Source organism: Ursus americanus, chromosome X (genome assembly GCF_024610735.1).
Source record: "Ursus americanus isolate L20-20 chromosome X, mUrsAme1.1.p, whole genome shotgun sequence".
NCBI lineage: Eukaryota > Metazoa > Chordata > Mammalia > Carnivora > Ursidae > Ursus > Ursus americanus.
This window is the reverse complement of record NC_142164.1, coordinates 105333550-105360354: the sequence shown is the minus strand read 5'-3', so window position 1 is coordinate 105360354 and position 26805 is coordinate 105333550. Positions and strand designations below refer to the sequence as shown.

Sequence of the window (26805 nt, the reverse complement as noted above, 5' to 3'; positions counted from 1 at the left end):
TATATTTAAAAATGATAATGACATAAGTTGTAAATTTTTGCTAAAAGGAAAATTCACTGCCTTACACAGTAATGAAATAAGAAATGAAAATAAGTCAGTTAAGCATTCAACTGAAAAAGTAAGAGAACTATAAAATAGTTAAGAAGCAATATAATTAATAAGGATGTAGGTAGGAAATTATAAATTTGAAAAGAAAAAAAAAAACTTAAGTCCAAGAGGTTTTTTGAAGAAAAAAAGGATTATACATGGCAAAAAAGCATGTATAGACAGAATTTGCAGTCAGATTGGGGAATGAAACTGATGCAGAAAAAATTAAAACAATTATAAAAGTGTTCTTTGTTCATCCCTGCAAAAAATTTTCAACAACTTGGATATTTAAAAATATAAATGGCATAAATTCCAGAGAAGAGAGAAAAAAAATATAAATAGGCTAATTACAACAGGAGAAATTAAGAAAGTTGATGAAGAATGTCCCTGAAAGTTTCATAGCTGTAATTCTTCCCAATCTTGAAGGAAAAGGTTGGTTTTTAATTCCAATTTAATACAAACTTTTCATATCACCTAGAGAAGGAAAATTTTAAAAAAATATTTAGGCTAATATAACAGTGATACAGCATCTTGTAAAGTACCAGAAACTCTACATATGGTGTATCTAAACAATGCAAGGATGGCTCAATAATAGGAAATGTATTTGAAAGTGGTAAACATTATTTATCATTAGGGAAAAAAAAAATCCTCATCTCAGCAGATATCGGGCTGGGTATTTAACAAAATTCAACAGCCATCAATGGCCAAAAAAAAAACCCAAAAATTTCCTTAGTAAAAGTAAAAATAGTTGGATACTTCCTAATGGCATAATACTAACAAGCATTCCTATTAAAGGACGAGACAAGCAATCCCATTATCAATTATCACTGATACTATTAAATGGTCTCTAGATGTGGGCCAGTACATTAAGAGGGAAGAAAAAATCAAAAATATGAGGAGTAAGCCTTTTTTTCAGATATTATTATATACTTTTGTGGGGGAAGGAAACAAAAAAATCAACAGAAATATAGAAAAATTCAGCGAAGAACCTGGCTACCGAATTAATATTCAAAAAACAATAGCGTGGCGTTCGGAGTGGGGAGGGGAGGGTGACGTGTGCGTGAGGGCTGGAGCGTCCACGAGCACGTGAGGGTGAACGTAAGCATGCATTTGTTGAGGTAGTGGGAGGCGCATGCGCCTGGCCCTCCCAGAAGCACTCGCGTCTTCCGTGTCTTCGGCGTCTTCGGCGTCCTCCGTGTCTTCGGCGTCCTCCGCGTCTTCGGCGTCCTCCGCGTCTTCGGCGTCCTCCGCGTCTTCGGCGTCCTCCGCGTCTTCGGCGTCCTCCGTGTCTTCGGCGTCTTCGGCGTCCTCCGTGTCTTCGGCGTCTTCGGCGTCCTCCGTGTCTTCGGCGTCTTCGGCGTCCTCCGCGTCTTCGGCGTCCTCCGCGTCTTCGGCGTCCTCCGCGTCTTCGGCGTCCTCCGCGTCTTCCGAGTCTTCCGCGTCTTGCCGCTCAACCGCCCACACCTGCCTCTGGCGCTCGCGCTTTCCTCTGGAGCTCTCGCTTTTCTCTCAGCCTTTACCGCAGCCTTCCAGTCACCCACCCGCTGCCCGGGAGCCAAGGCCTTTGCGGAACCCTCAGCCATGGCCTCAAACGACGCTCTCTACATCCCCACAGAAAATTCGGACATACTTTCAGATATTGTGGAGCTGCACCAGATCCAGGTGGAGACCGTCCCGGTAGCGACTGTCCCCGTGGCGGCCGTCGCCGTGGCGGCCGTTGCCGTGGAGGCCGCCCCCGTGGAGAATGTCCCCGTGGAGACTGTCCCTGTCGAGACCGTCCCTGTCGAGACCGTGCCTGTCGAGACCGTGCCTGTCGAGACTGTCCCTGTGGAGACCGTCCCTGTCGAGACCGTCCCTGTGGAGGCCGTCCCTGTCGAGACCGTCCCTGTGGAGGCAATGGCGATGGAAACCATCACGGAGTACGAGATTATCAGCGGCAATTGGGTCCACGGTGGCCACCACCATCCGCCTCTGATCGCGCTGCAGCCGCTCGTTACCAGCCACCCGAACCAAGGGGACCACGACCAGGAAATCATCATGGTGCAGACACAGGAGGAAGTGGTGGGCTACTACGAGTCAGATAACCTGCAGGCCAACAATAATTTCGAGGACCAGATGGTCATCCCGGTCGATGAAGACGACTCCTTCCGGCAGACCCTGGCTTCCTTGTCAGCCTCCGCGTCATCATCAACCTACAGCCGCAGCAAGAAGCGCAGCAGCCAGAGCAGGAAGGCCAGCGGTAAGAAAAATTACACCACCAGTGAGCCCCGGGCGGGAAGTAGCAGCTCCGAGGTGGGCTCCAAGAAATGGGAGCAGAAGCAGGTGCAGATCAAAACCCTAGAGGGTGAGTTCTCCGTCACCATGTGGTCCCCAAGCGAGAAAAGAGACCATGAGACAGGACAGACTGAGAACTCAGCTCCTGATTATTCAGAGTACATGACAGGGAAGAAGCTTCCTCCTGAAGGGATACCTGGTATTGATCTCTCAGATCCTAAACAACTGGCAGAATTTACTAAAATGAAGCCAAGAAAACCCAAAGAAGATGCTCCGAGAACAATAGCTTGTCCTCATAAAGGCTGCGTGAAGATGTTCAGGGATAACTCTGCTATGCGGAAACATCTGCACACTCACGGTCCTAGAGTCCACGTATGCGCAGAATGTGGCAAAGCTTTTGTCGAGAACTCAAAACTAAAACGACATCAACTGGTGCATACTGGAGAGAAACCCTTTCAGTGCACCTTTGAGGGCTGCGGAAAACGCTTTTCCCTGGATTTCAATTTGCGTACACATGTGCGAATCCATACCGGAGACAGGCCCTACGTGTGCCCGTTTGATGGTTGTAGTAAGAAGTTCGCTCAGTCAACTAACCTGAAATCTCATATCTTAACTCACGCAAAGAACAAAAACAGCCAGTAAAGAGAGGACCCTTCTCAAGCTTGGGAAGTGTCTTCCAGGAGTGTGATTGGAAATAAATATTCCTCTCTTGTGTATTGCTTCTAGGAAATAATTTTTTTAATGATTCTTACACATCTAAGGGTCATGTTTTCATAGAGTAGTAAAAAAAAAAGTAAAATTTAAAAAAAGTATTTCTTTATATAACATTAAGATGCTATATCTTGTTTTGTAATGCTATTTGAAATATATGGTGTTTTTGTAAATTTTGGTCCCAATAGGAGGATAATTTATGAACCTCACATCAAAAGACAGTTCTTTATACAACTGTTATAAAAACGGGACTTCTTTTCAGGTTTTTTAAAATATGAAGTTCACATATTGCCTACAAATTTTTAAAGTTCTGTATTTTCCAAATGTTCATATTTATACTTTTAGGAATATGTTTGGTAATTCTTTGTATGTTTTTTCTGAAGGTTGATAATTTTGCTTGCAATAGATTTTCTTTAAAAGAATGACAATTACATACGTAGGTAAAGTATTTTCCTGTTTAAAAAAAGGTATATAGGTTTTATTTGCTATCTTCATTTTGGTTGTATTCTTTGATAACACGTTTTTCCTAACTTTTAGCTGCATTGATTTCTATAGTATTGAATATTAGATGTGATTTAATAGTATTAGTCAATTTAAATCTATTTTAGTCATTTTATTTGCCCCAAAATACTGTCAGGTGCTGTTGTTTAATTTCTTTCCATGTTCAGTTAGAGAGTGGTGCTCAGTTGTAGAATATATTGTGTATATATTGACTTTTAAACACTTGATATGTATATCTTGTGTAAAAGAAAAAACAAAAATAAAATACCTCTTCTGAAGAAGGAAAAAAACTTGCCTATATAAATACCATAGCTAGAAAATAGAGAAAATGGGGAGGGTGCTACTGGCATCTGGTGGGTAGAGGCTAGGGATCCTGCTAAACATCCTACGGTGCACAAGATAGTTCCCTACATCATAGAATTATGTGGTCTAAAATGCCACTAGTGCGACTGTCAAAAAACTCTGCTCTAGAAAAAGTAAAAGTCATAACAAAGATTCCTTTGGTATACTTACAAATAAATCATTAATGGACAAGAGGTTGTTTAAATAAAGGAAATGTGTGTTTTCTACTACCCTTACTGCCACTTAGCCATCGTGGGCAAATCTGGAATCTAGAGGGGTGATATTGTACCAGCTGCATCCCTGACGAGGTAAGAAGGTGCCCGGAGAGTCAGGAAAGCAGTGCTGCTCTGTGCCCCCTCTGACTGTTTAGATGAGAAAACAGTAAGGTCTGTGCTATGGTTGTGTGGTGGGATTATCCTGTTAAGGGAGAAATGGTGAGAGTGCAACTCTCCTCGTGGACTGCCGTCCTGAAGAGTTGGGGGAAAGCTGAATTTAACACGTGGTAACAGTGGCAAACCTAATCAATGTTGGGGATGGATTATTTTATGAAATTGTATTGGGAGTAGCAGTTTGGGGGGGGAGGTTTATAGCTATATCCCTAAATTGGTTTCACTAGAGTAAATTCCAGTGGGCAAAAAAATGTTTTTGTTTTAATTTTGTTTTTTAAATGAAGCTATGAAAGCAATATAAGAAAATACGAGGTGAGTATCTTCTACAGTCTTGAACTGGGAGAGGCTTAATGCAAAGGAACAATCTGACCACACCAAAATGTCAAATGTCTGCGTAGGCAAAACTATAAACCAAGCCAAAAAACAAACTGGAAGAAAAATTGTAATACCTCTTACAAAGGACCAAATTCGGGGGTGCCTGAGTGGCTTGGTCAGATAAAGCATCTGCCTTCAGCTCAGGTCATGATCCCAGGCTCCTGGGAGCCTGCTTCTCCCTCTCCTCCCCACTCTTGCTCTCTCACTATCTCTGTCTCTCCCTCTCAAATAAATAAAATCTTTTAAAAACCCCAAAGTTTTCAAAATATACATTCAATAATAATATATACAAATTAGTAAAAGTAAACAGGTGATGGATAGAAATAGTTCTCAACAGAAAACAAATAGTCTTTTAATAAACATGGAAAATGTACAAGTTTATACTTAGACAAATCACAAAAGATTTTACTTTTAACCTGACAGATGGCAAAATCTAACATTATCGTAGCATCCATTGTTATTTACAGGGCAGTGAAATGCCAATTATGAGAACATTAGTGCAGACTCATTGGAGGTCAATATTTTTAAAGATTTTATTTGAGAGCACAAGAGAGCACAAGCGAGGAGGAGAGGAAGAAGCAAGCTCCCCACTGAACAGGGAGTGCAACATAGGGCTCGTTCCCAGGACCTTGGGATCAGAACCTGAGCCGAAGGCACTCAACTGACTGAGCCACCCAGGCGCCCCTGTAGATCAATTTTTTTAAAAAGATTTTATTTATTTATTTGACAGCACAAGCAGGGACAGAAAGAGAGGGAGAAGCAGGTTCCCCGTTGAGCAGGGAGCCCGATGCGGGGATCGATCCCAGGACCCTGAGATCATGACCTGAGCCAAAGGTAGGCTCTTAACCAACTGAGCCACCCAGGCACCCCTGGAAGTCAATTTTAATGCACTTTTTTTTTTGACCCAACAATTCCGTTTCCATTCCTTCACAGATGCACACTTAATTAGGTATATAACAATATGAGCAAAGCTGTTTGTTGCAGCATTGTATGAAAAAGTTAAAACAGCCTAAATGATCATTAGTAGAGAACCTTATAAATAAGTATGTTTTTTAATGTGGATTGCTCTGTAATGGATATAAGAACTGGGTATTCTGATAAATTAGTGAAGTAATGGATGTAGAAAAATTAATAAAGTAGTGGATATAAGAAACGGGATAGGTATGAATATGCAAATGAGGGGAGAGTCCAAAGTACATACATGGAAAAGCAAAATATAGTTTCCAATAAACAGTTTGATATCATTGGTGTATTTAAAAGATCTCTCTCTGTATAGAACAGAAAAGATTATTTACCCACTGTGTCCTGTACTAGACTTGCTCTGGATATTTCTGGAATTAAACAACTTACAACACTCAAAAAAAATTTGGAAGAATATCTTAACAGTGTGAATAAGGTACATAAACATGTCTTAGGTATCTGACTATAATAGCTAAAAATAACAATGGCTCAAACTCTAATAAAACATTCCAAATGTAAGTAGTTCAGCACTGATATGTTAATTCTATTATTTGGAGGACTCAGGCCCTTTCTCTCTTGTAAGCTGTACTATCCCAACATGCAGCTTCTATGTCATGGACTCAGGTTTATCTCCATCATAGCTACATTCCAGCCATAAGGACAATGATAGCCCCATCACTTCCACTCATGTCCTGTTAGCCAAAGCAGTCATATGGCCATATTCAGCTTCCTGTGAGTATGGGAAATGTCTTTAGGTTCCTTTTTTTTTTTAAATATTTTGTTAAATATTTAAGAGAGAATGAGAGAGCACAAGCCAGAGGCAAGAAGCAGAGGGAGAAGCAGACTCCCCGCTGATCAGGGAGCCCAACTTGGGGCTTGATCCCAAGTCGATCCCAGGACCCTGGGATCATGACCTGAGCTGAAGGCAGACAGACACTTAACCAACCAAGCCACCCAGGCACCCCTTTAGGTTCCATTTCTGTCGTTATAAAACATTGGTTCTCAACCACTGGTGCTGTTACCTTCCTGGAGATGTTTGGAATGTGTGGCGCATAGGGGGCATTTGGTTGCCTCAGTGAGGGGAGAGTACTAATGGCATTTAGCGGATGGGAGCCAGGAATGCTAAATATCTTGCAATGCAAGGGGCAGACTTGTACAACTAAAAATTGCAAGGTTCAGAGTGCTAGTAGAGCCCCCACCCTGCCCTATGAGAAAAACTAGTAGAAGAAGGAAAGGATAGGTATGGAAAAGAAGGGTATCGGGGCGCCTGGGTGGCTCAGTCGTTAAGCGTCTGCCTTCGGCTCAGGGCGTGATCCCGGCGTTCTGGGATCGAGCCCCACATCAGGCTCCTCTGCTAGGAGCCTGCTTCTTCCTCTCCCACTCCCCCTGCTTGTGTTCCCTCTTGCTGGCTGTCTCTCTCTCTGTGTCAAATAAATAAATAAAATCTTTTAAAAAAGGGGGGGGATATCTAGTGATATGCTAGTGATTGTTTAAGCCCTGGCTCTGGAGGGGAGAATTAGGAGCTCTCATATGTAGCATTTGCTGGTTTCTGTGGTATATTTACTCCTGCCTTGGCCAATTTCAAGGTGCCAACCCTAAGTCCCTGAAGGAGGAATTAGGAAGAGATGTACACAATCAGCTGTGACAAGCTGGTAGGACCAGCCTCTGCACACCAATGAGTTCACCTTAACCTTCTCTGTAGTGAGAAGAGAAGAGAAGAGAAGAGGAAAAGAGAAGAGAAGAGGAGAAGAAAGAAGAGAGAAAAGGGAAAGGGAAAGAAAGAAGAGAGAAGAGAAAGGAAAGAAGGAAGGAAGGAAGGAAAGGGAAAGGAAAGAAAGGAGGGAAAGGAAAGAGAAAAAGAAGGAAAATCTCTGTATATATGATAGAGATGGTTATAGTCTGTGACATGGTGTAAGATACTGTGTTTGGTCCATCAGTATTAACTCTCCATAATAGTTTGATTCTTAGAACACTCTCTTTTTCCGAGTACCATCGGGATTTCCATAAACCAGCTCAGCAAGAATGTTTTTTTATTTCATCTTAACTTTTATTTGAATAGCTTTGAAATTTTTTTCAAAGATCACAAGTATGCTTCAATTAATAATGTATACATTTTCTGAAAAGAGGTTGAAGCGAGTAGAAGATATTAATTCTATTTATGTTTTATATATATTAGAATATATAGAGTCTACTAATGTTAAATCATATTAATAAACGGTCTTCTTAATGTGGTATTAGCACGCTCATTTTACATTTCGGTATCTGAAATGGAAGAGGCCTCTAGCTGAACATCCTTCCTTGGTACTAAAGTAGATCTGCCTGCTTCACAGCTTCTTCTGGTTACTTCACTAATTTATCAGAATGCCCAGGTGTTATGAAGTCCAGATACCTAGATCATTCCTGCCCCTGGTTGAACTTAATCCTTTTTTTCTTTCTCTCTCTTTTCAGGTATATGGCATAATTTCGTCCTTGCACTCCTTGGTATTTTAGCTCTTGTGCTCCTCCCTGTAATTCTCTTGCCATTTTACTACACTGGAGTCGGGGTGCTTATCACTGAAGTTGCTGAGGTAAATAATGAGGATTATGTGGGGCATTCATTTACCAGATTTTGTGATGTAAGACTTAGCATTTTATGTTAGGAACGTATATTCAAGTTTTCATATGCAGAATGTTGTTTCTTTTGAAGAAATTATATAATCCTTTTAAGTTGAACAAAAAGTTTTTTGAAACCCATTTGCTTTTTAAAAATACTTAAAATTGTTCCTTTTCTGAGTTACAAAGATAGTATCAAGATTTTCTACATGTGCATGTTGATAAAATGCATCATTTACCTTTACCGTTTATTTTTATAACTGTGCTTTTGAGTCAGATGTCCTTACTCCTGAGTAAGAAGATTGAAACTTGGGCTAGCCAACCAGAACATTTCATAGGAGTTTAAGTTCATTTCTTCAACTCTTTATTTCACTGCCTTAGCCAGTAATTACTACAATGGCATCAAGTCTTCTATTCAGACCTTCGGAAGAGGAACAGTACCTTTGTGAGCAACTGGCTCACATATTCGTTGTGTTGATGGTATTGTCTGCATTATGTGGGACTGTGTTTAGATAAGGACTTATCTTATAATTTTATCCACTGAGGGTATACAAGATAATGAAGACATTCTGATGACTACTTTCACAAAAAGTTTTTATCAGCAGTTTGGTAAAAACTATATCATTTTAATCTTGATAGTTGGCAAGTGGGGTTTTTTTCAGTTATGAAAAATTCCGAATCTTGGAAAAGTAACTGTAATCGTTTTGTTAATGTTCTAGGACTATACATCTTGGATTCAAAGCTGGCTTATTTTCTGTATTAGTCAAAATATTCTACCTAATTAACTCATTGTCTTTATTATTTGGTCAGATTAATCATAGCTTGTCTTCATACGTTGTCTGATTTGGTTGTACCCTCTTCTCAAGGACTCACCTGCCATTGGACCCAGAGGCCTTTTTGTGGGAGACCTTGTCACCCATCTACAGGATTGCCCTGTTACTAATGTACAAGATTGGAATGAATGTCTAGATACCATCGCCTATGAGCCCCAAATTGGTTACTGTATTAGTGCATCAACTTTACAGCAGTTAAGCTTCCCAGTTAGAGGTGTGTATATTTCTTTACCATAATATAATGCTTCAAGCAGCAGTACTTGCCATTCACCAATTCTTAAACCATGTCTATAGATTTATTTTGTTCTAATTTCTTTAAAACACATTAGTAAAGTAATAATAGGCCCAAACTAGGAAACATTCTTCTTGGTAAGTTGGGTACTAATATTTATGTATTGTTGTTGGATTTCTAACTAATTTCATAATATTCTCTTTGACTTTTAGGATTCTAGTATCTAATTCTTTCTTCATTTGGAAGAACTTGGGTTAAGTCAGCATTCAAGCTCAAACATAACCAGTTAATTAAATTCCAGTAATTAAATACCCCTGTGCTGTATGGGTGGTGTCATATCCAAAGCTATTTGGGGTAGAGTTATTTTATGTGGCAGGCATCTAGAGGAAGTCACTTTGGCATCTGAAAATACACTCTGAAGTCAGATCTTTTGTTCTGTGTAGCAAGTGACAAGGTGAAGCAAGTTTATTCTCAGAAGCTGCCAAATTTATTTTGAGTTCTTTCAGGTCTGAAAAGTCAACCTCCCAATCTTTATACAAAATCACGGGGCCCAGATTATTGTCAGTGTTGAAAAACACAAATTATGTTCACAGACTATGTCTTTAAGTCAAGAAGTGCCCTGGATGCTTGTCCACATCTACTTGGGATTAGGAAATATGATAAATAATCAAGAATAACTTCACTAAAGTACTGTGTGAAAGAATGGCAGAGTAGTAAGAACTGATTTTTAAATTTTTTTTTCAAATGTAATCTTCCATGTATGATACATTTTTAAGAACTTTTATTATTGTAAAAAGTTTTCAAACATACATAAAAGTCAAGAAAGTAGTATGGGGGTGCCTGGCTCTCTCAACCGAAGGAGCATGCAACTCTTTTTTTTTTTAAAGATTTTATTTATGTATTTGACAGAGATAGAGACAGCCAGCGAGAGAAGGAACACAAGCAGGGGGAGTGGGAGAGGAAGAAGCAGGCTTATAGCGGAGGAGCCTGATGTGGGGCTCGATCTCATAACACCAGGATCGCACCCTGAGCCGAAGGCAGACGCTAAAGGACTGCACCACCCAGGCGCCCCGGAGCATGCAACTCTTGATCTTGGTCAGGGTTGTGAGTTCGAGCCCCACATCAGGTGTAGAGATTACTTAAATAAATAAAATAAAAAAATAAAAAAAGAAAGTAGTGTAAATGAAATCTCATGCATCCTTCTCCCAGCTTCAGCAATTATTAGCATTTTGCCAGCTTTTTTATCTAATCAGCCCACTTTTAGGGGAGTATTTTAAAGCATATCCCAGGCATTGTATCATTTCATCCATGAACTTTAGCATGTCTTTAATATATGATGACTTTTTAAACATGATAATAGTACTGTTATTCACACCTAAGAAAATTAACACCAATTCCTAATATGTAGTTGGCATTCACTTTTTCCTAATTGTTTTTTTCATAGTTGGTTTAGGTTGGATGGTATGTCTTTTAAGTGTCTTTGAACTTGAAACAATGGTGGGGTGTATATCATTTATTTTTTTTTAAGATTTCTTTTTTTTATTTGACAGAGAAAGAGGCAGCTAAAGAGGGAACACAAGCAGGGGGAGTGGGAGAGGGAGAAGCAGGTTTCCCGCCGAGCAGGGAGCCTGATGCGGGGCTCAATCCCAGGACCCTGGGATCATGACCTGAGCGGAAGGCAGATGCTTAACGACTGAGCCACCCAGGCGCCCCTAAAAGCATTGTCTTGAGTAAGAAAGACTGTACCCAGCAAGTCCACCATTTGAACTACATTTTCAGGAGCATGAGATTGAATACTAAAGGCAACCGCTCCCTAAAATGAAGGTTTGATCTCAGACTCAGACATCCCCCTTGAACTGCCTATATTCCTATTCAGAGGAGGCAAGGGTATATCCCTGTAACTGCCTGGCAATGAGAACACTGTCCAGTCCTACAAATCTTTAACTCAAGTGAGAAAAGACCCTTCCCCACCTGGTTTAAGATAATAAAAGGAAAATTTCAAGGAGGCTTTCCATATATTTTGAGTATCCAGATTGTTTTTATGCCTAAATCTTCTTTAATGTTTGGAGTAAAGTATCTGTTTTCCCATTGTGAACATCAAGTTATGATCCAAAGTTTTTTTGCTATCCTGAATTGAAGAGAGAATGTGTGTCTGTGTGTGTGTGTGTGTTTTTAGTTTTTTAACTACTGGTTACTAGGTGATGTTGGTATAAATTCTGTGTAACTAAGAATAAATAACTAGGCTTGCCTCCCTGTGTTGGAGATCTAACTACATTTATATATTTAGTAAGCTAGAGTAAGAAAATTGTTCAGTTCATTTTAGTAATATAGAAAGTAGTGGGACTATGAATTATAGATTGAAAAAGTCTCTTCTTTCCAGCCTTATTCTAAAATTAACCTCTGGAGGGGCACCTGGCTGGTTCAGCCGGTGGAGCGTGCGACTCTTGATCTCAGGGTTGTTAAGTTTGAGCCCCATGTTAAGTGTAGAGGTTATTTTTTTTAATTTAAAATATAATAAACCTCTGGTCTAGACTATTCGCTGGAAGCTGGACTATTTCTACAACTATTTTGAGGCCCATCTTAGGGTATATTCAGAATATGCAGGTTCTCCCTATGGTAGAATCCTGAAACTGATTTGTTCTTGAATTACCTAATTGTCTCCCAGACTGAGGAGATTTCAGGAACAATTCTAATCTTCTAGAGTTAAATTCAACCTATGAATGCCTCTGGGACCTCTCAATGCAGTCTTGAGCGCTCATTCTAAAGTAGAATTGGATCGGCCTCTCATGCTTAATGAAAGTATGTACACTAATGTGAAAATTGTCTGTGGCATCCCCTTCTTACAGGTTAAGAATTGAGTTACAGAAATTGGCTTAGCAACTTGTCCTTAAATGTGACCCAGTAGAAAAGATTCTAAAATAGTTTTTTAGAACTACAACTTTTTTTTAATGGATAAACAGAGAAATAGCAATTTTACTTCTCAAATTGCAGCAAAATATTTAACTCTTTATTGGAAAATTCTGTTTGTCAGGAGGTATTTAAACTTGTCAGAATGGCCACAGCCATGGGTTTATGTTTTGGTTAGAGAAATTGGTGGTAGCCCAGAGGCCAAGTTCAACTTCAGCAGATGTATTTGGTTTGGCTTGCATGGTATTTTTTTTAATATCAATTAGATGCCAATAATTAAAATTCAAGAGGTTTCACATGAAAATCCAGATTTCAGATTTCTTTTGTAATAAAATGGATGATCTGTGGAATCAGGGCCCCAAGTCGAGTAGCCTGGTTGCTAACCCCTTAAAGCAGGATATATATTTTCTAATTCATCACAGTCCCAACACTTCCTGTTTTTTCCAAACACTCTCCACTTCATTTATTTGCTTCCTGGTTGGCCCCATTAAGCATTTGTGTTACCAGACATGCTGTATCAAAAGTGGTATCAAATTCTTGACTTTCAATTGTGTTGTATACATTCCTCTAAGAAAAGTTAGTGATCAAACATCAGATGTAAATTTTCTAAGTAATTACTAATACAAAGGCAAATGGCATAGAACATCATTTATGTATTCAGTGTATATTGAGTTACACACCTTATGTGAGACTGAGAAACTTTTTTCTCAAGGAGCTCAATCTAGTCAAAGATTTAGACCATGTGGTAGGGATTAAGGAGTATACTTGTGATGAGCACTGGGTGATACATGGAAGTGTTGAATCACTACATTATACCCCTGAAACTAATATTACACTGTATGTTAACCAATTAGAATTTAAATAAAAACTTAAAAAAAAAACAGACCATGCCCATATTATTATGGTACAAGGTTAACTGTAGGTAATGACAGGAATTGGTGGGAGTTATGGGAGTTGGTGGCAATCAGTCTTGACTGAGAAGATGAGGGCAGGTTTCATAGCAGCAGCCCTTGAGCTGGGCCTCAACAGTGAGTTTAATTTCAGGAGGCCAAGATAGAAATGAACCTTGGTACCATAGACTAGAAAGTGGTCAGGGAACTGCTAGTAATTTGCTTCAGCAAGATAATAGTATGAGATAAGGTGATAAAAGAACCAAAGTCTCTCTATTCTATTTTAGTCTATGGAATTTAGACATTATTTGGCAACAGTGCAATCTTTGGAAGTTTTGGATTAGAGGAGTTACATTCTTATAGTACTACGTTGGAAGGTTAGTCTGAAGCATTCAGTGTGTAGGAAAAGCTTGCATATGCTAGCTAGCTGGTGAGCAAACGACTTACTAGGATTCTTCAAATGGGTCAGATGAGAAGAAGATAGAATCTACACTCAAATGGGAATATATAGGGAGAAAAATAATAAGGAAGTTAAAATTGGTGGGACTTGGCAACTGATCAGAGAGAACACTGAAATTGAAGCCTGACTTGGTAAAAAAAAAATTATCCTAAACAACTTTTTACCTTATACTTTACGATGAGGTCTGATGAATGATTACAGGCACAGGTTTTTTTGTGCCATTAGATATTCACAGTTTGCTTTCATATTTCAAAGACAACTCATCATCCAAAATTTAAATACCTAGTCAGTTATGCTAAGAAAAAAAAACAAAGCTACCCACATAGCCAAGCAATGCAGAGGAGAAACTGATTTATCAGCTGTTTTGTTTCATCTTTGTTTTGTTCTTCGTTTTGTGTTGGCCAAGGAGAGATAGTGACAGTCTAACCAATACAAGATGTCTTCCTCAAATAACCTAGTTCTTCTTCTTCTTCTTCTTCTTCTTCTTCTCCTTCTCCTTCTCCTTCTCCTTCTTCTTCTCCTAGCGGGCTCCTCACTGGGCGTAGAGCCCAATGCAGGGCTTGAACTCACAACCCTTGAGATCAAGACCTGAGCTGAGATCAAGAGTTGGACACTTAATGGACTGAGTCACCCAGGCATCCCTCAAATAACCTAGTTAAAAAAAAAAAACTGTTTCGGGGTGCCTGGCTGGCTCAGTCAGTAGAGATTTGGGTGTAGAGATCACTTAAATAAACAAAACTTTAAAAAAAACTGTTTAAAAACAAACAAGGGGCGCCTGGGTGGCTCAGTCATTAAGCGTCTGCCTTCGCTCAGGTCATGATCCCAGGATCCTGGGATCGAACCCCACATCAGGCTCCCTGCTCAGCGGGAAGCCTGCTTCTCCCTCTCCCACTCTCCCTGCTTATGTTCCTTCTCTCGCTGTGTCTCTGTCTGTCAAATAAATAAAAATCTTTTAAAAAACAAACAACAACCAATGGCAAAAATACAAAATTCATATAAAATCACATTGCATATCAACTTGAAGACACTCTTGTAATAGAAAAGCTTTTTGTGGTACTGAAAAAATGAACTTTTTTTTTTTTTTTTTTTGGTAGTTCTGTGGTAACTTTGCTCTTGAGTCTATCTTCCTTAGCACATCTGAGTATGGTAGTGTGAATATAAGATTCTAAGTTTAATTGTTCCCTGCTACACATCAGTTTGTGCTTTACAAGTTTGATATGCTGAATGCAGGAAACCTTCCAAAATAAATACATGGAAATAATTTTTTTATCCCACCTGTATCAGTGACTCAGTTTTCTTATTCTGCCCAGATACAAGTGAGGCAATCTACCAAAGAACTTTTAAAAGTAAATTAATAATGGGAATAATAGTTGCCCTGTTCTCATTGTCTTCCAAAAATGGTAACTGGATTACTGGTAGGCAGGCAAATACTGCACATCTCTGGGGTCAAGTTGGGCTGCCCTGATGAGGAAAGCCCCAAGGTAAGTATGGAGATGAGATAGATATTTGATATAATAGGGATTTTAGGGATGAGAGTCTCTTAGGCATCCTCTTGCCCACTCTGCTAACACTACAGTGCAGGATTAAGTATTTGTGCTTGACCTGCTGGAGTTATTGTAAAACCTACTGAGACCCTAGAACTCCAGTTTTATTTGTAAGTAAGTTTATGTGAAGACAGGTAACCTAGGTAAGTGCTGCTTCTTGATTCCAAACTGGACACATCTCTTTTTGTAATATCATGTCCTTTTGCGTACCATAAAATCACTGCAGCAAGTAGCCTGCCAAACTGAACTCTGAATCATACAGTTTTTTCCAAATTCATGTGCATTTTACTTACCCTTTTTGTCTTGAAAGCAAAATTTTTATTACGAATGTACTTCTGTATAACAGATTCTAATAAATTATTTCTCTTTAGCATACAAACGGCTAGATGGTTCAACTGAATGCTGTAACAATCACAGCCTCACAGATGTGTGCTTTTCCTACAGAAATAACTTTAATAAGCGTTTGGTGAGTTGTCCCTGAAGCAGTCTTGCTTGTCTGATTTAATTTTTACAAAATAATCATATAGAACTAAAATGGAATCTATGAAAACTTTTCCCTTTAGCTTTGTGGCATTTTATTAAAATTTCTACATGTCACTTGTCACATTTCATCTGAGAATCTTTAACAATTTATAGGTGTAATATCTTATTTGGCCAAAGTGGAATACTTGAGTCTAATTTATAATAGGTGCACATAAATGGCATTTCTTCTATGTGAATTTTGTTCTTTATATGCTCTGTGACATGCAAGATATTAAAGAGCTGTGACTTCTGGTTTTCTTGTTAGTAAATTATTTTTAGTATTGACTAATTAATATTTTGTTCATAGCACACATGCTTACCTGCCCGGAAAGCAGTTGAAGCCACGCAAGTTTGTAGAACTAATAAAGATTGTAAAAAAAGTTCAAGTTCAAGTTTCTGTATAATACCTTCTTTGGAAACTCATACTCGCTTAATAAAAGTGAAACATCCACCTCAAATTGATATGTTGTATGTAGGCCATCCACTGCACCTTCACTACACAGGTAAGTATTCATTGTGGTCGACCCTCAGAAAATCATTAAGATGGCATATATTCTCCATGGTAGAAACTCAGGACAAATCCTGTGTTAATTTTATTTATTATAAATGTGACTTTTCAAAGTCTTATTGACTTGTTCTTAAGTGTTATATGAAATTTGCCATTAGGAAAATAATCTGACTTTATGAAGCGAGATGGAGCTGAATCCCATGTCTGCCTACGGAGAGTGATATATTTTCTTTTCACCACCATTTATGCCCAAATCACATAGATGATCTCTCAGATGTTCTCTGAGAATTTATTAAATCTGTCCAAGCTCCCAAAACCAAGAGTATGTATGGCAAGAGCAACATACCCCAGATAACGCCAGGAGTCATCATGCTAGGACCATAATTTGTGTATAACACAAAACTTTCATATGAACATAATTTTCAAAACGGGGCCAGCATAATTGTTTTAACAGTGGCTACATGATTGGACTAAATGGATAGCTTCTCCATATGGCCGAAGATCATATGGTCCAACTCATTTTGTTGTACAAGAATTTTTTAAGTTCCTTTTTTTATAACAGTTGTATTGAAATATAATTCACATACCATATATTTGACCCTTTTAAAGTGTACAATTAAAGAGTTTTTAATGTATTCAGAGTTGTGCAACTATCACCACAATCTAGTTCTAGAATATTTTCATCACCCCCAAAAAGAAACCCCATATCCATTAAGTTCTCATTTCTCCCCAACCCCACCACCACCACCTCTTGGCAACCACTAACCTACTTACTCTTTCTATAAGTTTGCCTGTCCTGCACATTTCATATACGTAGAATATTTTGTGACTGCCTACTTTCACTTAGCATAATGTCTTTAAGTTTCATCCATGTTGTAGCATGTGTCAGTATGTCCTTTTTTGTAGCCAAATATTCCATTCTTTGGGCATACCATGTTTTTATTTATTCATCAGCTGATGAACATGTAGATTTTATGTTACTTTTTAAAAGGTTCTCCCATTGCTTCATAGTCATATCCTGAGATACAACCTGGGTCATTCATATTTATTAATAGTTAGAATGAATGTGATCTTAAGGTTATACCTTTTTGAAGGATAAGGACTCTTGATAAATTCTGGCATGGTTTTTAAGTCAGTCTCTGTATTTGGTAGTCATACTTGGTATATAGTCAGTTTTGTCTCATTCTTGCCTCCAAATATAAGTACACACTGGGACATGAATTTCTGTATTCCACTATATTTATTAGGTGTTCTAGAATAGTTGTTTTTATATGTGGGGCATATAGGCTGCCTGCATATGTTTGGGAAAGGCTTTCTTATCCAACTTAATAGGGTAGCCTAATTTTTGGCCATATGGAAAAATGTTTATATGTTGTTGCTTATCTGTATGAACAATATTCATTATTCCCTGTTTTTCCTTTTTAGTGAGCATCACCAGTTTTATCCCACGTTTCAACTTTCTAAGCATAGATCTGCCTGTGGTTGTGGAGACATTTGTCAAGTATCCTTTCTGGTGTGAAGAATGTTTTTAAAAGTGTTACTTGGAACGTGATCGGGCTTACCTTGAATAGAGCATACATAGATCTCACAAGTATCAGTTGATTGCTAACAACTAAAAAGGAGACTTTAAAGTTGAAAAAGATCAGATTGTACTTAGGAGGGAAGAATTCACGGGAGAGAGATCCATCGGGGAAGGAGAAAAGTTAAGATATGGAAGGAAGGGAGCCCAGACTATAAATTGAGAGTTGAATTTACAGATCTAAGACCCTGTAGTAAGTTTATAAAGAATGAGAACTTCAGTTACTACCAGTGATGAATTCTGCCCCTTCTGAACCTGTTAACTCTGGCTGAATGGAGGAATGAGTAAGGGAGATCGAACTGGTTTCCACTATTAGCAATTCAGAGGACAAAATCTTGTGTTCTTTAGCATATTCTGTTTGAATATAAAACTTGATTTTTTAAAATTCATCATTATGAAGAATCTGAACAAACCGAGCAGTTTGTAAGGGTTATTTTTGTGACTTTTTTTTACTTTCTAGATTTTAAGTTTATTTCTAAGCATGGATCTTTTTCATTTTTTTTAAATTCCAGTATAGTTAACATTACAGCGTTATATCAGTTTCAGGTGCACAATACATATTTTTGTTGCTTTTAAATCATTTTCATTTCCTTCCTCAATAATTTACAAAAAAATTAAAGTGAAAAACAAATAGGCAGTTACTGAAAAATATGTACAATCAAGATTGTACCTTGTAGATTACAGCTTTGTCTCAGAGATTTATGATAGACATAAGCTTATAGATGATAATAATATAGAGTTATGTTATATTTATACTACAACCTTATAGATAATAGTAAAATAGAGTTGAAGAGGCCAAAATCTTTGTTTCCTAAGATAAGTTAATACTTTTTAAGGATCAAAAAGTAATTGTCCCTTATTTCTAATTGCTTCCACATTCCTTTCCCTCCTTGTGTCATTAAAGGATTACGAAGACTCAGTCTTCCTCTTGAGTTTGTTACAGATTGCCTTAGTTTACAAATGGTTGGCCTTTATTTTTCTAGTCAAGGTTTTTGAGCTTTGAAATAATATAAATAATTTGTTTGAATTGTAGGGATCTGGGGTGCCTGGTTGGCTCAGTCAGTTGAGTGGCCAGCTCTTGGTTTTGGCTCAGGTCATGGTCTCAGGGTTGTGGGATCGAGCCCCTCATGGGGCTCCTTGCTCAGCAGGAAGTCAGCTTCAGGATTCTCTCTCTCTCTCTCTCTCTCTCTCTCTCTCTCTCTCTCTCCTCCCTCCCCCCCCTCCCCTCCGCTCACCCACACTCACTCGCTCACTCTCTCTAAAATAAATAAGTCTTTTTATAAATAAATAAATACCAGGATCGAAGAAAGAGTATCCTGTACTAGAAGGCAGAAATTTAAAAAAAGGAGGGAAGTCAACTATAATCTCAAATGCAGTCTTAGTAAAATATCTTCTTCTGACTACTAGATACGTGGTTTCCACTCAGATTTCACGTCAGCTCCTTAACCGATTTTAACCAGGTACCTGATTTCCCTCTCAGGAGCTCTGGCTATTGTTAATGCAGTGCCCTGCTTTGCTTTGGATGGTCAGTGGATTTTAAACTCTTTTCTAGATGCTACCCTTACCTCAGTGATTGGAGACAATGATATCAAAGATCTGATAGGATTTTTCATCTTGCTTGGTGGTAGTGTACTTTTGGCTGCCAACGTGACCCTGGGACTGTGGATGGTTACAGCACGGTAATATTTGCACTCATCTTGCAGAATGATACTTCGTATGAAATAGAAAGCATTTCCTTAAAATTACATTTTAACCAACAACTTTAAGCTCCTCCTATATCAGAATATCCAAACTCTGGGATAGGGGATAAACAGAAGAAATGAAAGGCACAGTCCCTGACTACACCCTACTTTTAAAGACTGAACTTAACAAACTTCGGATGCTGGTGGAACAATTTCTAAACAAGTGAAAATTCATGTTAAACCATTTTGTGTGACTACATATCATATTGCAGTAGTGTAAAGGAGAACAGAATTGGGTGGAATTAATCAGGAAAAACTTTTTGAAAAAGCGTCATTAATCCAGATTTGAAGAAGACCAGACTCTGGCCAAGTGGAAGGGTGAGCATTTTCTTGGCCTATATTGCTTGTCCTTTTTCTTGTTTTGAAAAGTATTTTAAGATTTATTGGTATATTATTTTGTACTCTGACAACTGAGGTCTGATTACAGTTAATAAAATTCTATAAAAGAATCTGCTGACATGAAAGGGAAAATCTTTGTCAAATGATACCAAATAAGTGAACAAAGTGGGAAGTAGGGCATACAATGACACATGCTTTGCCCCACAAGAGTTGCCTCTTGATAATGTGTCCCCATACCCTCATAAAGCAGCACTAGCCTTGACATTCAGAGTGAGCTACAAGAAATATCTTCCGCTTGCAGCATGTGAGCTGAGGAAGTTAAAGTTGAGCATCAGAACTGAGCCTGGTCTTCTAACAGATCACAAGACAGATCTGCTGCAATCCTGGTTACCGTTCTCTACAAAGCTTTGAAGCTCGGAACCCTTCCAGGGTAGACATTTTCTCTTGTGCTGCTGGGGTTATCTGGGGCCTAGGTCCTGGGTTCCTGTCCTCAAGGAGCAACTACCTTAAGCTCTCAACCATACTGTGTCCTCACCAGCAGCTTCCATGTTTCTCTGTATTGAGTAATTAAACACCTAGTCCTTGCTTTCCATCCTTCCCCTAAGCTACCTCTATGGGTCCACGGAAGACTTGGTAAAACACTGAGAATGGCTACACATGAGTACAGATGTGGATTTGCCAGAGCCTGGGAACTGACTCTTGAGCCCAAAAAAGCCCTGAGTAGTTCAAGGTCTTTTGGACTGGAGATGGAGCCCTGGAAGATCCAGGAAGTCAACAGGCCACTGTGAAGCTCTTGGTCTTCTAAGTATCCAAGTGTGCTGTTCTTTGATGAAAAATATGTGCTTCCTTCATACACTCAAAAACATTAATAACCGTGTACCCAACTTTTTCACTAAGTGAGGCATTCTGTGGGGTTCACCTTTTTCTGATCGTTGAGCTGCTCTTCAGGCAATAAAGGTTTTTAATCATTTTTAAGAAACTCTTTAGACTGTATTGCAAGTTTGCCTGCCTTCTTAAATAGAAATTATTTATTGAGTATAATGTTAAGATTTTATTAATGACTTGAGGTCATCCGTTATTACCACTACTAAAACCATGCAAGTTACTAGTTTATCCCAGAAAAAAGGTGGTTGTTATATTCTTAAGTAGATAGTCATTCAGGATCAAAGTCTGTTAGCAGAGAGCTCAGACCTGTTCAGACAGTAGAGCTTGGGGAATGCCATGAAAGACTTGCATAATTAATTCGATTACATGAACTATGCAGTTTACTAATGAACATGTTGTATATGTGCAGATCAGTTTTTTAAAACCGAGAAAAAAATTTTAATAGAGGAAACCCTACCCATTAACTTCTTTTTCTGGGTGGGAAAAAAAAAAAAAAAACAACCGAACACCTCATTTTCTTGTAGCATTTGAACATCTTGGTCTCTCCATAGGGTCAGGATTTGAGAATAACTCTTATAAAGATAATGAGCAGATCAGTCACATTTTTATAGAAATGGTCTCATCGTGTAAGAAAGGTAATGTTCCTGTTGTCTCTTCAGCTTGACTGTGGGTACTTCTAGAGCAAGGACCGTGCCATACTCATCTTTGCATCCCTGGCACAGTGCATGAGACATCATAAATACTTAATAAACGTGGTTGAATGGATGATGAATACTGTTATTTATGGATTAGGAAAGCATGTTTCTATTTAAGTAAACTATGAATAGTATTATTGAATATTTACTGTAAATATATGTTAACAAAAAAATAACTTGGAAGGCCTTTGTGTCCCTAGTATATTATCATCTATATGAAAATCCATTTTCATTACTGTAGAGCAATTAGAAAAATGAATTACTTTGAGGATTTGAAGAAAATGTGCTTTCTGTGTTGTCACAGTGTTCAACAGTACAACTTTATTTTCAGTGTTCCTACTCTACATTGTTTACATTTTCAAAGGTTTTTTTAAATCACCTAGACTGTGTAAAGAACGTATATATTCTTTTCATCTCAGTTTGAAAAGACGTGCGGTTAAACTTGACCTTTTGATAATCACTCTTACAGGGTCATTGTCATCTATTCTAACAGCAAGTCTTAAACAAGCAGTTCATGGATACATGGCTGTCAGTCTTCAGTTTGTCCTGTAGTATTTATTGAATGTCCACATACTAATTAATAGTGCACAGGTCTTTTTTTCTTCAGATCTTTCGACTGTGCTGTAATTCATTCTTAGTATTCAATTTGAAGCTACCATAGTTGCTGGCATTTGATGTTTAGCAATAAAAGAATAATTGTGTACCAGCACTCTATGTTTTATCATACCTATGTGTTGTCTTTCTTTAAAAAACTGTATTCTTTTCTATCAAAATTGTTCCCTTTACATACAATATGATCTTTGTTGTTTTTAAATTCTTCTTTCTAAAAGCAACCTTCAGTTTTCACTCAGTCCTTATATGAAATTTGTTACAGGCCACAGAAAGAAGTCTTTTTTTTTTTAAGATTGTATTTATTTTTTTGAGAGAGAGCGAGATAGCGAGAGAGAGCACAAGCAGTGGGGAGAGGGAGAAGCAGGCTTCCCACTGAGCAGGGAGCCTGATGTGGGGCTCAATCCCAGGACCCTGGGATGATGACCTGAGCCGAAGGCAGATGCTTAACTGACTGAGCCACCCAGGTGCCCTGAAAGAAGTCTTTTTTAAATAAGATACCTGTGCTCTCACTACTGTTTTGGAAATGGCCTGTTTATGGATGAAGAAAGAGGACTATCACGTTTCCTTTTAGTAGTGCCTGACAGAGGTCTTCTCTAAGTTAGTCTATTTCTTAGGAGTTCATGGAAAAGTATTTCAACTCTGACATTTGGTTCGTCTTGACCTTTTGCTCTAGCACTTCCTCGTCCACAGAGCCAGCCTCAATCTCTCTCCCTCCCTCTCTTTCTCTCTCATCCCCTCCCACTCTCTTTCTCGCTCTACTCCCCCCCCCACACACACACACACGGGCACATATTCTCTTTCTAGATTACTTAAAGGCCAGATAAAATAGGCTGGAAATTTAGCCCAAATCCTGATTTGCAAGCATCATTCTACTCCTCCTTTTTGCCTCCAATCTCATCCTACTACAAAGAGCCACAGGACTAGATGACTGATTACCTAAACCACTTTTTTTTTAGCAGCTTGAGGTAGAATTAAATACCGTAAAATTCACCTGTTTAATATGTACAATTCACTGTAAACTATTTTTCTTTTAATGACTACTCAAACAGTAGTATATATAGGCTTTAGTATAATCTAATCTTTTAAGCAAATGAACGTGATAAAAGACTGGGAAGAAAGAAAATGTTTCATTTATTTCACAGCTTTTAACTCTGAAGTGGTTTTCAGTACTGGAATAGAGTTGAATAACAAATCATTTTTAAGGTTAAGCATCTAGAGGGGTGCCTAGCTGGCTCAGTCAGTAGAGCATGCAGCAGTTGATCTCAGGGTTGACTTCAAATCCCGTGTTGGGTGTAGAGATTACTTAAAAATAAAATCTTGAAAAAACAAAAAACAAAGGTAAAGCATGTGAGAGCACCTTGGGTGGCTCAGTCAGTTAAGCACCCGACTCTTGATGCCAACTCAGGTCATGGCTCAGGGTTGTGAGATGGAGCCCCATGTGGGGCTCTGCACTGGGTGTGGTGCTTGCTTAAGATTCTCTCTCTTTCCCTCTCCCTCTGCACCTCCCCCCTCTAAAAAAAAAGATAAAGCATGTAGATATTTTTTCTTTGAGACAATACACCTTTTTTTTTTTAAGATTTTTTATTTATCTATTCGACAGAGATAGAGACAGCCAGCGAGAGAGGGAACACAAGCCGGGGGAGTGGGAGAGGAAGAAGCAGGCTCATAGCGGAGGAGCCTGATGTGGGGCTGGATCCCAGAACGCCGGGATCACTCCCTGAGCCGAAGGCAGACGCTCAACCGCTGTGCCACCCAGGTGCCCCGAGACAATTCACCTTTTTAATCAGTGTATTTGCAAGCTACTCTGGCTGTTTTGGCCATACTAATTTGAATAATCCATTATATATTTTATCAGACTGTGGCAAATGAATTCAATGAAAGGAAAGTCTCTGTTTCAAAACCTAATGCCACAAGAGGTTATACTCAGGGTGGAGGTAGGAAAAAAATGGCTAAAGGAAGCTGCAATTCTAATTACCAAGCAGGTTATATTGTCTAATTTCCCCTTGAAGAGAGATAAAAACATCCTTATATCTTAATTTAGCTAAAGATTGATGGATATTCAATAACTGTCCCTTCTTATTAACTGAACATTTCTCAAATTTTTCTACTGATATGCTCCTGACACCTTAGGGGAGGGAAAAACACAGAAAGATCTAAGAATATAACCCTGTAATTGGCTGTCTATCCTACAAAATTGAAGTCTTGCTTTGTCTTAAATTTATGTAAATTTTGCATTCAGTCGAGTATCAGAAAGCCAGTTCTCTTAAAGATATGAAACTCTAAACTGTGGAAGAATTAGATGCTAAGAGTATTAATATTTTTTTCATGTCGAAAACACAGTGGTAAAATTAGTTTATAACAGCTGGTCTGTAGACTAGTGACAGTCTATGATGGTGTTTTTGTCTGTTTCTAGTGAAATGAGAAAACTATGTTATATCTAATTACAAAATAAGGAAAACATATTTGTGTTGTCATAAGGTGCCTGCTGCCCTTTATCAAGGAGCTCTCCTTTATTTGGATTATGGAAACACATACTTAAATTCACTTAGCACTTCTAGATTGCTCTGCAGAATGTCTCTCTGTCTGATACTCATCAGCAAGGCATGAGGGTTCCATGTTTCCCCATGCCCTTACCTCCACCTGAATTGTCTGACTTTCATGTTCTCACAAATGCGTTGGGTGCAAAATGGCATTTCCTTTTAATTTGCATTTCTCAGATTAATAAAGTTGCACATCCATATGCTTGTTTAGCCACTTAGATTTTTCATTTTGCTAATTGCTTATTGATATCTTTCCTGGGTTGTCCATTGACTTTACTAAATTTTTCTTATTGGTCCATAGGAATTTTTTGTATATTCTAGATTAGGAGTCAACAGACTGCAGCCTGCAAGCCAAATCTTGCTCACCACCTAGTTTTGTAAATAAGGTGTTTTTTTAGAACATTCACGGGCGCCTGGGTGGCTCAGTCGGTTGAGCCTCTGACTCTAGACTTTGACTTAGGTTGTTTTCTTGGGGTCTTGGGATCAAGTCCCTCTTCGGACTCTGCACCCAGTAGGGAGTCTGCTGGAGATTCCATCTCTCCCTCTGCCCCTCCCCCTGCTCTCTATCTCTGAAATAAATATATCAGTATTAAAAAAAAACACAGCCACATTCATTCACTTATATACTGTGTATGGCTGCTTTCATGCTACAACAGTAGAGTTGAGCAGTTTGCAACGAAGACCATATGACCCCCAAAGCCTAAAATATTTACTGTTTACAGAACAGCCCATGTTCTAGATATCAATTTCTTGTCCGTTTAGATGTTGCAAATAATTTTTCCCAGTCTGTCACCCATTTGTAAGTTTTATTTATGAGGTTTTGCTGTTGAATGAGTATCATTAGTTTGATAGAGTCAAATCCATTAATTTTTTGATTGTTTCATGAATCATTTTGATTCATTTACTGAAAAAGTGCTGTCCTGTCCCAAAGTCACAATAATATTCTACACTTTCTTCTATTTGCTTTAGAGTTGTACTTTCACAATGAGATCTTTGATTTCTAGAATATATGGTGTGAGTTAGGAAATCCAGGTTTATTTTTCTGTGTAGCATGAACTATTTTTAAAATAGATATAACAATACTTTCCTTTTTAAGATTGTTAAAGCAGTTTACATGTTCTTAATATAGTGCCTGGCATGTTTAAGATATTATGTACTTAAGTTATTTATTTTCATAATGCAGAATTATGACATAAGTTTGCCCTGATATCCCTGACCACACTGGTGTCACATCCTGCCTCCTTTTGATATGCCTGTTTGGCTTCCACTGCCTTCAGGCTCGCTCTGGTTGTCCAGAATGTCTTCCACGCCTTGACCCTTTTAAATATTTCTTCCTCCAATCAAAATGAACCAAAAATCATAACACCTAAGGTATTGACTAAAGATTTTGCTCATTGAAACTATTCAAAATAACCCATGTTTGTGGGTATGTGTATTGATAGTAACTTAGTTATTTAAATCTGGTCTTACGCAACTATTTTAACTCAGAAGGAGGCACTGTGATGAACCAATATGAGAGACAATTTGGGTTAGAATGGACTTTGAGGACTACATCAGACAATAGAAAACTGTCTACTCTGTGCACAGTTTGGGATATTGTATTTCAAAATAAGCTATTTTTTTACATGTTCATTTTATTTTGCATTAATTAGAAAAGAAGCTAAGCTTTCTCTTTTAATGTGTGTTCTTTTGTAGATTCTTTTATCCACATCATTTGTCCATATTTCCCTGCAGTAATCATCACCTTCTTACCACTTTTCATTACTCAGAACTCACATTTGTTCCAAGGGTTTGCAAACATATTTAACCATACCTTCGCTTCTTTTACAGGCCCCTGACTTTCATACTTTATTCCTAGCATTGTTTTCTTCCCCTTCATTCACTTCGTTTCCATCCTTTAATGGCTTCTAATTTTCTTTCTAGGCTGTATGTATCACCAGAAATCTACAATGGGAAGTTGTAGCACTTTGCAATTTACTGAATGTTCACTTCTCCAGTCCAGGGCACCCCCTTTTCTGTTATGGAAATAACTGGGAAAAAGAAGTTGGTAATCAGGAATTTGCTTGGAGAATATAGAACTGGAACAGAAGGAGATAGATAATGTGATTTCTTTGGCTTTATAGAAAAACAATTTTCTTACTAAAAAAGAAATACACATTTGTTTTAGAAAACATGTTAAAGTAAATTGTAATTTATTGGAAAAAACAGCATTATATTATAGATTAACTGGTAAACTGCTTTTTAAACTTGACAATGTATTCTAAGCAATTTTCAATGTTGTTAATA

General features: G+C 38.3%; 1 protein-coding gene across 5 annotated transcripts in view; it reads left to right on the top strand.

Moving 5' to 3' along the window:
• The window catches only part of LOC123797212 (membrane-bound transcription factor site-2 protease), a 46827-nt gene that overhangs the window by 15611 nt on the left and 4411 nt on the right, over positions 1-26805 (top strand). For 2 of the 5 annotated variants that reach the window (XR_006780900.2, XR_015723285.1), the window contains exons 6-11: positions 8088-8206; positions 9098-9278; positions 15469-15563; positions 15927-16122; positions 17553-17628; positions 19167-19766. Coding sequence is in view for 3 of the 5 variants with exons in the window: in XM_087859601.1 (XP_087715727.1) it covers positions 1703-3003 (1301 nt within the window). In the remaining 2 variants the exon portion in view is untranslated. Of the gene's footprint in view, positions 1-1209; positions 7760-8087; positions 8207-9097; positions 9279-15468; positions 15564-15926; positions 16123-17552; positions 17629-19166; positions 21174-26805 lie in introns of those variants that run through there. The other 3 variants (XM_045804987.2, XM_087859601.1, XM_045804986.2) reach the window with 3 other exon arrangements.